Here is a 17684-nt window from a genome sequence, read left to right as displayed (position 1 = left end):
GGGGAGGAAAAATGAGTGAATGGAGGGAGAGAGAAAGAGAGAGAGAGAGATTGAAATTGATTTTTCATTCACGAGTTCACTCTCCAAAGGGCTGAAAAGGTGCCAAGGGTAGAGCTGAGCTTGTCTGGAATCCACGAGCCAGGAGGTTCTTCTGGGTCTCCCACGTGGGTGCAGGGTTCCAAGGACTTGGGCGATCTTTTCCTGTCTTTCCAGGGACATTGGCAGGGAGCTGGAGTGGAAGTAAAGCAGGCGGGACTAGAACTGGTGCCCATATGGAATGCAGATGTGACAGGTTGAGGATTAGCATGCTGCACCACCATACCAGCTCCATAAACATGCATTTTCTTCTGTAGTCATCTTTTATTAATTTTCTTCTACAAAGTTACATTAAATAGCATGGTATTTCATACTCAAGGAATCACTCTACTAGTAATCTAGTCCAAATCTTATAACACTATACTATTTGCCTTCAACAGTGTTCACATGTCCTTTCAACTTTTACCCCCATATGGCAGGTTGACAGATGTTTTCCTTTATTTTAAAGTAAGTAGCAATAGGATAACACCATAAACCATAAATAAATGGATTTTTAAATATATGCCTTTGAATTAAAGAAACACAGGTTTTAACTTTGGAAAGTAGAAAATGCTCATCAACTGGAAATCATCTAAATCAGACCAGCAAAAGAAATGACTGAGTTTAGAATCTTTTTACGTGATCAAATGTCTTTTTATATGATGGAATATCTTATAGATAGCTTCTTTCAAAGCACTTTGCAAAATGTGCTAACAACTTGGTTTTTTGAACCTTGTTGGGAATAATTCTAACTAGTTACCTAGAATATCCAGAACTTCTTTATCTTTTCAAATGGGAAGACTTTTAGCTTATAACCAAAATAGAAAAGGTCAGATGATGGGTCAGGGTACAGCTAATCACAAGCAACGTTCCAGAGGTTGTATCCCTTGGACCTAGGTATATGGTCTGCAAAATTCAATTGGACAAACTTAAAATTGCGCTGCTTGTATTTGAAAAACCTAAAGTGACCAGCATGAAAACTGTGCGCCTGTTTTTTTTACAAGACAATAAAAATCATGTTTTCATATCATCATAGAGATACCACTACCCAAACATATTTATCTTAAACTCTAAAAGGTGAGTCTTTTCCAGAGCCTTTTTATGTGCTTATCTTTTGAATCTTTGATGTTAATGAATCAGATATGATAGCAGGATGGTTTTTTTTTTTTTAAAGATTTATTCATTTTATTACAGCCAGATATACACAGAGGAGGAGAGACAGAGAGGAAGATCTTCCATCCGATGATTCACTCCCCAAGTGAGCCGCAACGGGCCAGTGCGCGCCAACCCGAAGCCGGGAACCAGGAACCTCTTCCGGGTCCCCCACGCGGGTGCAGTGTCCCAATGCATTGGGCCGTCCTCAACTGCTTTCCCAGGCCACAAGCAGGGAGCTGGATGGGAAGTGGAGCTGCCGGGATTAGAACCGGCGCCCATGTGGGATCCCGGGGCTTTCAAGGCGAGGACTTTAGCCGCTAGGCCACGCCGCCGGGCCCAGCAGGATGGTTTTTAACACAGAAATATAATTCTCTGTTTTTGTTTATAAATTTATCAGATTCTATATTTAATCTTCTGTCAACAGTTAAAGATCTTTTTCACAATGAGATAAGGCGTACCAGACTTGAATTGCTATTCTACCTACATATTGAAAAATGGCTTTTAATTTTGAAATGGCATAGGTAACAGGAAAATGAATGAGAAGCCCATCAAAAGAGACGCGAGTCCTGCAAGAATCCTTCACCTGCTACTCTTACTCGAGAGAATAAATGCCCAGTATTTTCAGGTGTTCCCATCTCTCGTCTTGTAAGGGATGAACTAATTCTGTAGACTCATTTGTATGTTGCTCTTCCTCAGGGCCCTTCACTTGCTGGTATGTAAATTGCTTAGTTTATAGAAACTACCAGCTGTATTTAACTTGAAAGACTAATAGGTATTGGAGCAAAAGGGAAGGGAGTTGGTAATGGAGGGCCAGAGACAGACTTTCTGGATTGTCTCAGATCTACTTCTATGATCCATCATTTCAGTTCTGGATAATTCCATTGATAAACGGGCAGTCTGTAACCAGATGTGACTGAGTCAATACAGAAAAGGGATATAAGTATATCCTTAGGATTGAGGGGCCAACCAACCTCTAGATAACTGACTATAGCTGCACAGTACACATCATGTCTACTCAAGAAATTTTTTTTTTTTTTGGAAGAGAAATAGAAGGAAAGAAGTAAAACAAAACAAAACAAAACAAAAGTCTTAACTTGTACTTAGAATGTTGCTGGTGGCTAAGGCAACAATTTGTTCAACCACAGTATCTATCCAAAGTAGCTAGCAACCAGACAACACTATCTAACCACAGTATACAGAGCATATGACCAACAATATTAATTTAATCTAAATATCTGGTACAGACAGCATCCCAAAGAGTGGCAAGTGCCAGAGGGAAAAAAAGTCTCTAGGCTTTGCCCTTTCCTGCTGGAATCTGGCTGTTGTGTAGTGTGATTGTTGGCCAGACACAGGCCTTTTCAGGGCAGAGCAAAGCCCATCTGCCTTGGATCTAACAGCTGGCACCCAGGGTACAAATCAGCTCCACCCAGCCTCCTGTTATTTTTGATCTTTCAAGTTTCCCTTCTCTGCCTTTCCAATGTCTTCCCTCCTAAGCAAAACTAGATGTTCTGAAAAACATAGAATAGTCGGAGGGAAATTGTTGCGTGGAAAGCATTTTTCTAGAGCAACTGTGTTTAGTGATGGTAAGAAATGGTGGAACACACACACACACACACACACACACACACACACACACGGTTTTTTGAAACCACATTATCCGGGGCTCGGCAGCGTGGCCTAGTGGCTAAGGTCCTCGCCTTGATCCCATATGGCCGCTGGTTCTAATCCCGGCAGCTCCACTTCCTCTCTGTCTCTCCTCCTCTCAGTATATCTGACTGGGTAATAAAAATAAAATAATAATAAAAAGAAACCACATTATCCAAGGAGGGAATTCTTACCACTCAATAGATATGAAGAGTAATTTAGTCCATGGAAAGTGTCTAGCTTAATCTAATTCACTGAGTTCCTATAGTGTCTAAGGCATAGCTTTCATTATCATAAAGGGGAAAACTAAAACAGTCTTAACCTCAATGAGATTATGTTAAAATGGAGGTGGCTGGCATAATGCAAAGTAGAAGGTATCTTATCTAACCAACCGGTGCATTTTCAGTTCTAATATTTTCAGCTTACAGTTCTGTTTTACTGCGTGGCTGTCTGATTTTTTTTTTTCTGATCTCATTGATCTTAGGAATTCTCTTCAAAGACTATGATCTCATTCCCATTCACTTTATCTTACTCTTGTGTTCCTCAGCCCAACTCCTGCCATGTTTCGTTATTTCTTTTTGAGGTATAGTCAATTTAAGTAACTGACTTTGGGCAAGTTTTTAATTTTCTTTCGCAAAATAAGTCAATCAAGTCAGACGATTTCTAATGTTTCTTCCAGATCCAAAATTCTCTAAAAGTTGTCTCTTTTTTTTTCACATTTCAATTGCTCACCAATTTTTTTTTTTTTTTAAAAACCACCTCTGCTCTATTCCCTTTTACGTATGCCCTTACCCTGTACTCTACAGAGTAAGAAGTCTGGAAAAGAAGCGTCTGGTATTTTCCAGTTGGCTTTGTTGTGCTCAGTGCCTGAATTCTTACCAGCGTGACGTTCATTCCTATGGGGCTGGAGATGTCAAAACAGCATGTCTATGTCAGATGGCAAAACACTCACTACAGAGAGGATTAAAAAGCAATTTCCCTCATATAAAGAATTAACTTCCTGTCAGCATTATGGTGTAATGAGCTGGATCATAACCTGCAATACCTGTATCTGATATGGGCACCAGTTCAAGTCCCGGCTGCTCCACTTCTCATCCAGCCGCCTGTTAATGCTTCTGGGAAAGTAGAGGAAGATAGTCCAAGCGCTTGGACCCTGCTGTCCGCATGGGAGACCAGGCAGAAGCTCCTGTTCCTGGCTTCGGACTGGCCCAACCCTGGCCATCGCAGCCATTTGGGGAGTTAACAGCTCATGGAAGATCTATTTTTCCATGTCTTTGTAATTTTGACTTTCAAACACATAAATACAATTTTAATTTTATTACATTAGGATATAATCTCCATGATATGCAGTAAAATATTATTTATTTCAGATCTTTTACTTAAAATTTTAGAGCAATGATTTAACAGTACAAGATCTTGAGCTTCTTGTATATGCTGATTTGTTTATTAAAAACGGAGATTTCCTTGTAATCATATATTGAGTCCTACTGAAGGTTTTCAGGGAGTGCATATGTATCCAAACTCTGTTCATGTTCATGTTAGCAAAGAATATAAGCATTACAGTAATGGAAATGATGAAACATGACGAAAATGAACCTTTTAAGCCTGTTTTGGGGGCTAGCAATGGATTCTTGCCTTTAGCTATAATCTTAATTGTAAAGACAAAATAAGCCACAATGTGCAGGGGCTAATACTAAAGACTGCCAAGATTAGCAAAGTAATTTCTCAAGTGTAAAGCCTTTTACAAGACAGTAGAAAATGTAAGTTATATTAAAACTATGCAGAGAATTCAAATAATTTTTTAAAAAGTGGATTACATATTTATTCATTCTTTAATGAATAAGTCAAAATAATTATGACAGACAAACCAATAAATAAATGAACTGGCTTCCGTAAGAATGAACCTGCCAGGGTACAAAATTAATGAACAAAAATCAACAGCCATAGTGTATGCTAATAGCCCCAAGTTGGAATAAGATCTAACCAGCAAGATACCATTCAAAATAACAGGGAAAAGCATGAAGTATCTGGGAATAAACCTAACCAAAAATGTAGGAGACCTATTTGAGGAAAACTACAAACTACTGAAAAAAGAAATTGAACAAGATCTAGAAAGATGGAGTAATATCCCATGCTCCTGGATAGGTAAAATCAATATCATTAAAATGTCTATACTGCCAAAAGCAATATATACATTCAACGCAATTCCAATCAAATTGCCAAAAGCATTCTTCATGGAACTGGAAACAATGATCCAAAGTTTCATCTGGAAGCACAAAAAACCACGAATAGCTAGAACCATCCTGAAGAACAGGAAGTTAGCAAGGGGAATCACAGTCCCGGACCTCTGTACATACTACAGGGCAGTGGTTATCAAAACAGCCTGGTACTGGCACAAAGATAGAGAGGAAGATCAATGGAGCAGAATAGAAACACCAGAAGGGAACCCACACAGATACAGTCAAATAATCTTTGATAAAAGGACAAACGATAATCTAGGCAAATGGGAAGGTCTCTTCAATAAATGCTGTTGGGACAACTGGTTGATAGCCTGTAGAAACAAAAAGATAGACCCACACCTCTCACCATGTACTAAGATCAAATCTAAATGGATAAAAGATCTAAACCTGCATCCAGAAACCTTCAAACTTCAAACTGCAACACTTAGGGGTAGGCCCTCACTTCCTAAAAAAGACTCCAAAAGCAGTAGAAATTGAGACCAAAATAAACAAATGGGACCTCATCAAACTAAGAAGCTTCTGCACAGCAAAGGAAACAATCAACAAAGTAAAAAAGCAGCCCACAGAATGGGAGAAGATCTTCGCGCACGACATAGGTGATAGAGGACTAATCTCCAGAGTATACAAAGAATTACAAAACCGCCAAAACACCGAAATAAACAAGCCACTCAAGAAATGGGCACGGGAAATGGGCAGACATTTCACAAAGGAACAATCCCAAATGGCAAATAAACATATGAACAAATGCTCAAGCTCCCTGGCAATAAGGGAAATCCAAATTAAAACAACAATGAGATACCACCTAACGCCAGTAAGACTGGCCCACATGAAAAACACCAACAACACTTGCTGGCGAGGTTGCAGGGGAAAAAGCAACCCTACTCCACTGCTGGTGGGGCTGCAGATTAGTACAGCCTCTATGGCAATCAGTATGGAGAATATTCAAACAACTCAAAATCGACATACCGTATGACCCAGCTATAGCACTCCTAGGAATATATCCAGAACACTTGTTTTATGAGAAACCAACATGCACTCCTATGTTCATAGCAGCACAATCAGTAATTGCAAAAACATGGAAACAGCCAAAATGCCCATCAGCAGAGGATTGGATAAGAAAGCTATGGTTCATCTACTCCATGGAATACTACTCAGCTATTAAAAAAAACAAAATGCAGTTCTTTGTGGCCAAATGGGCCAAACTGGAAACCATAATGCTAAGGGAAATGAGCCAATCCCAAAAGGTTAGATACCACATGTTTGCCTTAATTTAATATGATATGATGTTAAGCATATCATGTTATGTTATGGATATTATGTCATTTGTAGTATACAAACTAAAATTGAACTATGAATGGGGGGTCACAGAAAGTGGTTAAGAAATCGCATTTATTTTTAACATGTTGACTGCTCAATATCATGTCAATTCAATCCATAATGATGTTAATTGTTGCAGATGGTATATTAGTGCTTTTATTTGACCGGGAAGATACTCTGCTGACTCTGCCCTCAGACCAGAGAGGGTCTTCCCAATAAGTAGATGGACTTGTCTGGACTATGGGATGTTGGACTCTATGCTTGGCAAATTCTTGCAGGGAGGGAATTCCAACTAAACTTGAACTATGGTTATGCAGCGGGGTGGAGCAACCCACCATGGGGGGAGGGTGGGGGGGAGAATCCCAGATTCTATGTAATTACAACACAATGTAATTAATGAATAAATTAAAAAAAAAAAGAATGAACCTGCCAGGGGCATGAGTTTATTGCAGAGAACTTCTTTTCTCTCAAGGCTACATGGGAATACCCCTAGTGAACTTGGTGTTGACAGGGTCAAGGATGTTGGGAGCTATGATGCTCGTGGGTACCCTGCTATAATGTGTAGTACATCTAATCTGATATATTTAGGGACGTTCTTTCTTCACATCAGTGAAAAGGATCTGAAAGGAAGAGATGGCAGGAGTGAATAAGAGAGTGCCATATTCAGTGCTGGGACAGGCCACTGTCTAGGTCTCTTATGGTTCAAAGAGAAATTTAGAGAATAATAAGCACAACTTAACACAACCCTTATTCTTCCTAAACTCAAATAACTTTTATAGAATATGTATACTATTAATGATATCACAGCAATTTGTTTTATGCCTAAGTTTGATAAACACAAGAATCAAATGTGAAAGACTCTGGTTTCCAACAAGGGTACACAGCATAACTTCACACTGAAAATACCTTTGATGGGATGGGGAATACTTCCTGAAAATCAATCATAACTATTGCTTCAAAGAAAAGAACGAAGGACACAATGTTTGAGACACATTGTGTTAGTTAACCAATAACATGAACTGACTGCTTACTGATGTTAAATGTGTTCTACAGACACCTTAGAATAGGCAGACAAATTCACAATGACATCTGCGAAAAAGGTAAAGCATTTGTTTCTGTTTCACTGGTTCTTACAGAATTGTTCTCTATTGGTCAATTATTATTTCTGATCTAAAGATTGCATTGTACTTTTTCTAATAATTGCCTTTCAAAAATAACCTACAAATTATTTTAGAATGGCAGTACTGAATTTTTAAGTGAATATTATGTTAATATTCTATCATTCTTTATATGAACATACGGGCTGGTGCAGTAGCCTAGTGGCTAAAGTCCTCACCCTGCATGTGCTGGGATCCCATATGGGTGCCAGTTATGTCCCGGCTGCTCCACTTCCCTTCAAGCTCCCTGTTTGTGGCCTGGGAAAGCAGTTGAGGCTGCCCCAAGGCCTTGGGACCTGTACCCACGTGGGAGACCCAAAGAGGCTCCTGGCTCCTGGCTCCTGGCTTTGGATCAGCTCAGCTCCAGCCGTTGTGGCTACTTGGAGAGCAAATCAGCAAATGAAAGCTCTTTCTCTCTGGTTCTCCTTCTCTCTGTAAATCTGACTTTCCAAATTCAAAAAAAAAAAAAAAATGAATCTTTAAAAAATATATGAACATAAAATGTATCCATAGAAACAATACAGAAATGTTCAACTTTTTAAAAAGAACAAATCTGCGTGACACTTTCATTAAAATAACTTGAAAATTATACTATTTGCAAATGGAATTGTATAAATTATTATATAAACTCGTCAGTCACAAAGAAGAGCTTACCATTCAGGAATTCTTTTCAATATATCCACTGTCCCCTTCTTTTTCTGCTTTAAGCAGCCACCAGTCTTCAGCAGGACAGAGACAGAGGAGCGAGGCATGCATGTTCACGCACATTCAGGATGCCCTATCAGATGGAACACTGGCTTCAGGTAGGAAGGAGTCTGAGATTCACTAACTGGCAATGTGGAAGAGTCCGAGTTTTACATTATGAACAATGAATTATATGCAATTTTTCCTCTTACTGAAATTCCACATCTATCAAAAGGAAGTGAGATGGGCCCGGCGGCATGGCCTAGCAGCTAAAGTCCTCGCCTTGAAAGTCCCGGGATCCCATATGGGCGCCGGTTCTAATCCCGGCAGCTCCACTTCCCATCCAGCTTCCTGCTTGTGGCCTGGGAAAGCAGTTGAGGACGGCCCAAAGCTTTGGGACCCTGCACCCGCGTGGGAGACCTGGAAGAGGTTCCTGGTTCCCAGCATCGGATTGGCGCGTACCGGCCCGTTGCGGCTCACTTGGGGAGTGAAACATCGGATGGAAGATCTTCCTCTCTGTCTCTCCTCCTCTCTGTATATCCGGCTTTCCAATAACAATAAAATCTTTTTTTTTTTTAAAAAAAAAGGAAGTGAGATGTCATGTTTTTACCCAACTTTTTAAAAAAAGGTTTATTTATGTATAGTGGAAAGGTAGATTTACAAAGAGAAGGAGAGAAAGATCTTCCATCTGCTGTTTTACTCCCCAAATAGCCACAACAGTCGGAGCTGAGCTAATCTGATGACAGGAGCTTGTTACAGGTCTCCTACGTGGGTGCACGGTCCCAAGGTCCAGAGCCATTTTCCACTGCCTTTCTAGGCCATAAGCAGGGAACTGGATGGGAACAGAGCAGCTTGGACACAAACCGCCTGCATGCAGAGGATTAAGAAGTTAAGGCATCACACAGGCCCTGTTTTTATTCAATTTTAATGACATTCATTCACCCACATCAGAGATTTTCAAATGTTTTTGGTTGATGGTACCCTTAGTATCTCATTAATTCTTCCAAACATTACTTCTTGGGGCCAGTATATGTCACAATGGATTAAGCTTCCACCTGACACGCTGGCATCCGTATCTGAATGCAGTTGGAGTTCCAGCTGTTCACTGTCTGATCCAGTTCCCTGCTACAGTACCTGAGAAAGCAGCCCAAGCACCAAGTTCCTTGGCTTCAGCCTGGCTCAGCCCTGGCTCTGTGGGAAATGAATCAGGAGACAGATTTCTCTGCACCTCTCTCTTTCTGTCCCTCCCTAGTACTCTCTGTCATACTGCCTTTCAAATAAATAAAACAAATTTTAAAAATGCTTCCTAGACAGAAGAAAAATGTTGAATTTGTTCATTAATATAGGTGCAAACACCTCCATCGTAATCACGTGTGTGCTATCTGGCCCTGGGTTAGCCTCTCTCCCTCAGGAACGTGGAGTATTCTGCTGTGTCCTGAGTCTGCGGAATACGAACCGAAGTGAGGGAAATCTGAAACAGTAGTTGAAAATCACACAAAGCTTCTTAAAATCTCAGAGTAGTAGTCAACTCACATATGTATAAAATGTAGATGAAGCTGGTAAAACACACAAAATAAAACATAAGAAAAAAATTAGAAAACTTGTCCCTGCTAGATGGAAGTTTCTATGTTTATACGTGATACACATGCACATACACGCAAATAGTGACAACTGATCAGAAACATACCTGTATAATCACATAGTAGGTAACTATGCACATACAGAAAACATAAGCACACATATATGTCATTGCTCTTTAATCTCCAAATATAACCAAAGCTGGCTCTGACAACAGGGTCTCTGTCCTCCTCCTCAAACTAAGTTTTATTCCCCCCACCCCAGCTGCAAAGTTTTAACAGAGATGTCTCTATTTATCAAGACAGAATTGCCTAACTCACTTCCTCAGTGTGAAAGCTTCTTAGTTCTACACAAAGGAAAAAATACCAATAAAGTTAAATGGCAGAACAAGTATTAATATATTTATAGATTTAAAACTGCAATACATTGTGATCACTGTTTGAATTACAAATAAAATATTATTAGGTTTATTTATAATAGAATGGGCACAAAGCTAAATACAGTGTTAAAGCCGAGAATGTGCCCAAAGAGATAAGGTAGAAAATTATCATAAATATTGATGCATTTCACAAAGGTTCGAGTCCTAAAGAAATAGCAATGTCTCAAATAGAAGGCTTTCTTTGATTACAGTAAGTCACAAAGAGAAAAACTTTTTTTAAATCAGTTTTCATAAATATTGAGGTTAAAAAGGAGGCCATACACCTCTTAAATATAGCTTGTGATCAGAACAAAGAGATTTGAAAAGCTGTTTATCACCAATTTCAGTCATGTGTAAAGCATTAATTAGATGCTTATAAATGATTAATCAGGTAAAGAAGAAAGTGTGAAAATTAACAGAATTGCAGGAAAGCTTTCTATAAGCATGTGCATGGCTAGCAGTACATTCGACCTCTCTGTGGTGCCCTGCTCTCTCCCCAGGTATTCAATTATAAGTCCTACCAGACTGCGCCCCAGTCACCAGTGCACCAAGAGACACATGTTAGGAATGATGCTCCCAGGAGCATTTGGATTTGAAAGTTAATTTTTTTGAGACTCAAAACGTCCAATGAGTGTCAAACTCAGTACTTCTCAACTATGGGGGCATGTCAATTAATACTTAAAAAAATAACAGTACCAGGAAACTTCAAAATCTGAAGCCCAATCCCCACCCCTAAGCCAGCTTGGTAAGACTCTGGAGGCAGAGTGCAAGTATCAGAACTGTTTAGAGTTCTCATGGTGATTCCAATATTTGGCAGAAAGAACTATTACTCTAGGGAAAGCATTTTAAAAAAAATACATTTCAGGCTAGGAAAGGGGAGATATATATTTCTCCTCTGAGGCTGCCAACTAGTCAAAAAGCTCTGTTGAAGCTAACAGACCAGTTGTTGGGTATGATCAAATGAAACAGGCATCAGAAAATGTTTCATAAACTGTAAAATTGTATTTATTATTACATAGCTGAGCAAAACCACTTGTCATTAGAAAGATTAGTGGTAATGTGGATTGCCAACTGTACTATGAATTACAACCCAACAGATCTGTCATTTTGTTTTAATAGGCATTTACTTGAGGAAATGAGTCTAGCTCAGAGTTTGTTGAAGTCTGGTTCGTAAACCAGTAGCAGCAACATCACCTGAAAATTCCTTAGACATGCAAATTCTTAGAGCCTACTTCAGACCTACTGAATTTGAAGCTGGTGGCAGAACCTCATAGTTGGTGTTTTCAAAAGTCCTTCAGGTAATTCTTCAGGTAATTTGAGGGTCATGTATCTAGCCAAACATCAGTAAAAAAGAGTACGTGTGACTAAAATCAAATGTGCCCTGTACAGAGGGCTCACGGTGCTGCCTTCCGCCCGTAAGGAGCATTCTCTGCGATGGAGGTGGCCTCTGGGATGGCATCATAAAGGCTCCCTCTGGGGTAGCATTCTAAGTCAAGTCTTCTGAGGACAACCTGTGTAACAGGGGTGCAGCTGCAACAGCTTGTGTCTGAGCTGGTCCTGCGGAGCCAACTGTACTCTCCAGCAGGTAAACTCTGGAGTGTGGATGTATTAGCAGATCTGCAGGAAGTAAAGTAGCTTTCCCAACTGGACCTCTGAGTGGTTTCATTTGCAATTGTTGATTTTAATACATGAATCCTCTTAGATTTTTTTTGTTTTTTGGATTTTTCTAGTGTGACAAATATTTTGTTATTTGGGCTATGGAGGAGAGCCTTTTTTCTGACAAGGGCCAATTAGACACTCATAAGATTCATGGGTCTTATTAGATTGCTAAAGATTAACTGAATTTGGAGTTCCACCTGCATGTGTTGGCAGGGCCAGACCAAATGGTTTTATGGACCTTCTACTGCCCACAAGCAAGAAGCTGCCTACCACTGCAGCCTTTCCAAGTCCTGATGCAGGGGTCAGTCTTGAGATGCAGCAAGTTAAACTGCGCCTGTAACACAAGCATAGGAACCCTGGTTGAAGTCCTGGCTGCTCCACTTCCTGACGAGGTCCCTTGCTAATTGACCTGGGAAAGTAGGGGAAGGTGGCCCAAGTCCTTGGATCTCTGCTACCCACATGGGAGACCCAGATGGAGTTCCAGGTATCTGGCTTTGGTCTGGCCTAGCTCAGCCCCAATATTTGTGGCCATTCCAGAGTGAACCAGCAGACCAAGAATACCTCTCTCTTCCTAGCTCTCTCCCTCTCTTAGTCTGCCTTTCAAATAAATATGTTTTTCAAAGAAAACTTTTTTTTTCCAAAAAAAAGGGAAAAACATTTTCTTTCAAAGATTTGCTTATTTTTATTGGAAAGGTGAGAGAGAAGGAGAGACATAAAGATCTTCCATCTGCTGATTACACTCCAAGTGGCCACAATAGCTGAAACTGAGCTCATCCAAAGCCAGGAGCTTCTTCTAGGTCTAGAACCAGTGCAGGGTCCCAAGGCTTTGGGCCATCCTCAGATGCTTTCCCAGGACACAGGCAGGGAGCTGGATGGGAAGTGGGCAGCCAGGACACAAACTAGCTTTTAAATAGAAGTCACAGCACAAAGATACACTACTAAAACAAAAACCTCCTAAAACTTTGAATTTTGAAACAACAGGATATACACTACCCAGTCGAGCTTTTTCAATGAGCATAGTTTGATACTCCCTAATTCTACTGCATGAACATTTAAGAGTCAGATACATTATAGAGTATAAAATGCTTTGGGCGTACAATAGAGGAACTTTAGCAGCAGGAACAATGGTTCTAAAAATAGTCGAGTTTTAGTTTCTTGTGCTTGGGCTATTTTTCTTCAGAGGAAGAGTCAAAGGCTGTATCTTAAAAATGACATTTATCCTGAAAACACCCCATAGCATATCTCAAAGATTCCTAATCAGGCTGAGGAAGTGTCTCACCGCTGACTCAGAGAGACAACCCTGACTTGCGCTGAATCACCAACAATGTTCCAGCTGCATTAGATTCGTCATTGGGTTTTCTAAGCAACCACAACAATTCCATCTCAACACTTCTTACAAGATCTCCAAAGAGAATGTTATCATTGTTGCTCCCAAACTCAGAGTCCAAAAGTTTTGACATTAGTAAATCATACAGGAGGATAGCAGGTGAGAACAAGAAATCTTCTGACAACTGAGAACTTTTTTTTTTTTTTTTTTGGTTTATCTCTTTCCTTTTAAAAGTAAAACTTTGCATACCCTCTAGACACCCAGCACACCCCTGGAAGGTTGAAAGCCACGTATTGAAGGGCTGATGGTGAATTTATCTGTAGCGTTGGAGTGAAAATCAGGCAGAAAAGACTTTGTCCTGACAAGTTTCTTGTCCGTGGTTGGCATTTCATTTACCATTACAGAGCGGATGAGCCCGTCGCTCCCTTGGATCCAGGTTCCCGGGCCCTGAAGGACTTCCTTCAAGCATAAGCTTCATGTACTTAAGCCAGCTGCGGTTAAAAGTAGGGCTAGGTGTAGGAAAAGTAACCTCGATAACATGTCTGTACGGGAGAGCCTAGGAAACACTTTCTACCTAGTCAGAGTAAGCAGAGAGGAGATTGGTTTTGTTTGTCCATGATAATGAAAATTATAGTCTCTTGGCAATTGTTTCATTCCACCCCATAAAAAATGAGCAATTCTGGAGTCTCATTTTTCTACACAAAAAAACAATAAGCATAAATACATAGTTGCCGAAACCAATTTCTTTCATTCATTCGCGCGTAAATTTTTATCAAACTATTGGCACATTGTAGATGTTGTTCGGAGTGCAAAGTGAATCTACAAATATGTGCAGACTTCAACGATAAGCATGTGGATTCTGTGTCTAGAGTGCCAAGTTCCAGCTTTCATGTCAGCCAAGACCATTGTACTTGATCTTGAGCAGGCCTAAGAATCGCCTGGATACTTTGTTAAAACCATTGCTGGGGTGCACTCAGCTTTCGTTCAGTGGGTCTGAAATGGGGTCTGAAATGGGGTCTCCAGACTAGCATTTCTACCGCGTTCCCAAGTGATGAGGCTGGTGTTGTAGGAACTGCACACCGAGCATCACTTTCACATGGCAGCTCCTCGTCCCTTGGCCGCCAGCTTTCAAGCCCCAGCCACCCTCTCCAAAGGAGGCAGTGAGCACATGAAAGCTCACGATTGCTCACAACCAAGCACAACTTATATGTTCCATACCATCTCAAGCATGTAAGATCGGTAGCTTCAGAATCAATCAAAGCAGCGCAAGATAGAAATAACGAAGAGGAGAAAACTCTCCCTCCAAGATCATCTCCTGCCTTTACTTTTTTATTCCCTCTCTCACCCTCTCTCTCTCACACACACAAACACATACATATGCGTACACATCACTTTTTTCCCCTAACACAGGTGCTACAGAAGAGAATAATACTCCTTTAGATTCTTCACACTTTCTTTAGTGAAAATCAGAGGTTTCTTCCAAATTCAGTTCTCATGCCCTCGCCTATCTCCCTTCTGAGTAAACAGAATCAGAATCACAGGGTTAAAGGAATCTGAGAATTCACTTAATCCCTCCTTGGCCTCAGACAAGACTCTGCCTAAGCCATCCCCAAATATAGCAATTTCAGCACAAAGGAGAACAGGCACTATAAGAATTTGCCATTCAACATTCTGTCATGTCCTGAAAGATACTACTGTGTTTTCCCTGAGCCTTCTCTACTTCAAGCTAATTCACCTCAACTCAGACATTTCCTACAGATTTGAAAAAGTTTGTTTTGATTCTTCTTGGATGATTTATCTGCCTTACTCAGGGCCGGAATTATTTATTTATATACACATGGTTCTAATGAGGACTTTTTGTTGATACGTGAAAAGGGATATGAGTTTATGGATGAATAAAAGGACTTTAATTTTAATAAGGAAAGATGTGTGCAGAAATGCCGACTAAAATAAACTGTGATGGCATTTACTGGAGTAACTCATTGTAAATGTCACTGATGTATGAAAAGAAATGGCAATGTCCTGTAGTTTTTTTAAGCTTTATATATTGCCACCCATTTCAACATAAAATGGATAAAAATACATAACAAAGTACATATAATCATGTTTCATGGTATTTATGTAGGAGACAACATCAACTTGTTTTTTGCTTTCTTCATTTTGCATAGTGTTTACTTTGGAGCTATAGTTAACTATTTAATTCTAAATGAGCACACAAACATATGATTATTTATCTGAAAAGCATGTATCAAATTCAAGTCGTGAAAATCAGAAGTGTTCACACAGGAGATTCAAGACAGGATAGGATGAAGTCCATGTGAAATCACACACTTCTGCATAGTTTAGAAAGGGAATAGACTGGTAAATATTGGCTACTTCAACTGTTCCCATTCTCCATCACTACTCAGAAGGTTCTCTTTGTTTTTGGAATGGTGAGGTCCGCTAGCCCAGCTGTTCCCTGGCCTATTGGGATCGCGGTGTACAGTGGAGGCGATGCATTTAGTCTCCAGAGAGAAGGAAGATGCTGCTCGCACAGCACTTCTACTCACCAGTCCATGCAGCAGCAAGGGTGTTGGCTTTGAAGGAAGCCAACTGTCCTGCTCTCCCAGCCAGAGGTAAAGAATTGCATTGGTGGCCACTAGAGGGAGGAGGATTAGGAATAGAGTAAATTGTGGGGAAAAGGCACCCATGAAAAACGCACATGGGACAACCAACACATCACCAACGACCACCTAGCACCTACCTCTACCTCTCTGAGGGTCTACCACAGGTCGGTATCCACCACTAACTCAGAGACCCATTAGTAATTACTGTAGCATCCCAGGACACAGCCCCTTAACTTGGATGGCTGGAGAAGGGAGTTTGAATATGTTTGTGGGAAACACACATGCACACATCAACACACAAGCACACTGTCGTACTTTCTTATGCCCCATTCCAAGAAGTTGCATCTGTGACGTCTGATTCTTGCTCATTTTCTTATTTAAAACACTTTATGTTCTTTTACCAAGAATGTGTTCACGAAAAGCAAACAGCCCACCTTCAAGTTAGTCTTGGGAGAAGCACCAGCAGAGACACTCATTGTGCCAAGATGTATTTTACCAACATATCTGTACAAATTACATGAGGTTGAAAACGAATGGAATATAATATAATTAAAGCAAAGAGTCTTTTGCTAAATTACAGTTGAGGCAAACCTGCAAGAAATGTTTTCAATTAGCTTCTTTAGCGGACAGAAAGCATCACTCAGATACATCTTGTTCTCCATCCTGCCCTCTGACGGGGCTGCCTAGTTGGTGCCTTACCTCCTGCACAAGTGGCTGAGCATTCTGACCAAGGCTGGTAATTCCATGAAAAGCCAACCTCATTATCTCCACTGCCAGTTCGGGTGATAGGAACGTTGAATTTATATTTAATTCCCAAATTTTGTTCCTGAAGCAGAACCTGCCATTGAAAACAACTGGTGAAGACAATTAAAATACAATGAGCCTTCATTCAGACATTTATTATTTCTTTTGAAGAAGAAAACATCATAACCTCCTAAGAATAAATTTAAAATAACCTTTATATCACATGCATTTATATCAAATTTTCTCCTTCCATTTTCATGGCCAGTTGGAAGTCATTTCTGTTTTCTGTGATTATAAGAATATTATTCAAGAAAGCATTGGATGAAAAAATTGAACACTCAGACAGAGCACGATGGATTTAACTTTGTGCTAATTTTATATCATTCTGCAAACCATTTTGCCTTTCTTTAGCTTAATTTCACCACTGGCAAAATCATTGATAATAAAACCTGACCCTTCTTAATTCAGAAAGCCAAACTACAAATAGTGGAAATAAAGAGGCAAAGACACATTTACCATAACAATGAGATTTTCCGAGGTCGGGCCCAGAGCTTCCAGAGATTCTGGCTCATCCGTGGGTCTCTTGTAGTGAAAGGCTGTTCCAGCAACATCAAACTTCCTAGGCCAGTCAATAGTCCAGGCACCATTAATGTAATAATCATCCCCTTCAGATTTTAAAGCTAGGGGGGGAAAAAATCACGGTTCACCTAAAAATGTGAAACCTCCATTATGAAATCATCACTGATTAATTACTAACGTATACAATGGATAGCCAGTTTATATTATGATTCTTGTATGTTTTCCCGAGTACAAATTAAAATGGTAATTTTCATACAAATGTTCAGACAATATTTAAGTATTATAATATCATTGGTAGAAAAGGATGAAAGAATGGAATGCCTATAAATGGGTAAGTGGATTAAAAGAAACCCCTGTGATACTATATAATGGAATGCTATCAACCAACAATATTATTCAGTCATAAAAAGGAATGAAGCAAAGATATTTCACACCCAGGAGGATGAATCTCAAAAACAATTAGGTCCCATATTACATACTTCCATTTGTATGAAGGATGCA

The 17684-nt window shown here is 40.0% G+C and overlaps 1 protein-coding gene across 10 annotated transcripts in view; it reads right to left on the bottom strand.

Moving 5' to 3' along the window:
• Window positions 1-17684, bottom strand: part of ADAMTS6 (ADAM metallopeptidase with thrombospondin type 1 motif 6) — a 272555-nt gene that overhangs the window by 39393 nt on the left and 215478 nt on the right. For 7 of the 10 annotated variants that reach the window (XM_058679970.1, XM_058679969.1, XM_058679971.1 and 4 more), the window contains 2 exons: window positions 17121-17284; window positions 16560-16698 (listed from right to left, as the gene is read on the bottom strand). In XM_058679970.1, coding sequence (XP_058535953.1) covers window positions 16560-16698; window positions 17121-17284 — 303 coding nt within the window. Of the gene's footprint in view, window positions 1-15803; window positions 15893-16175; window positions 16365-16559; window positions 16699-17120; window positions 17285-17684 lie in introns of those variants that run through there. The other 3 variants (XR_009247499.1, XR_009247497.1, XR_009247500.1) reach the window with 2 other exon arrangements.

This window comes from Ochotona princeps, chromosome 23 (genome assembly GCF_030435755.1).
Source record: "Ochotona princeps isolate mOchPri1 chromosome 23, mOchPri1.hap1, whole genome shotgun sequence".
In the NCBI taxonomy this organism is placed as follows: Eukaryota; Metazoa; Chordata; class Mammalia; order Lagomorpha; family Ochotonidae; genus Ochotona; species Ochotona princeps.
The sequence above is the reverse complement of the archived record's forward strand: the minus strand, read 5'-3'. Positions and strand labels throughout refer to the sequence as shown.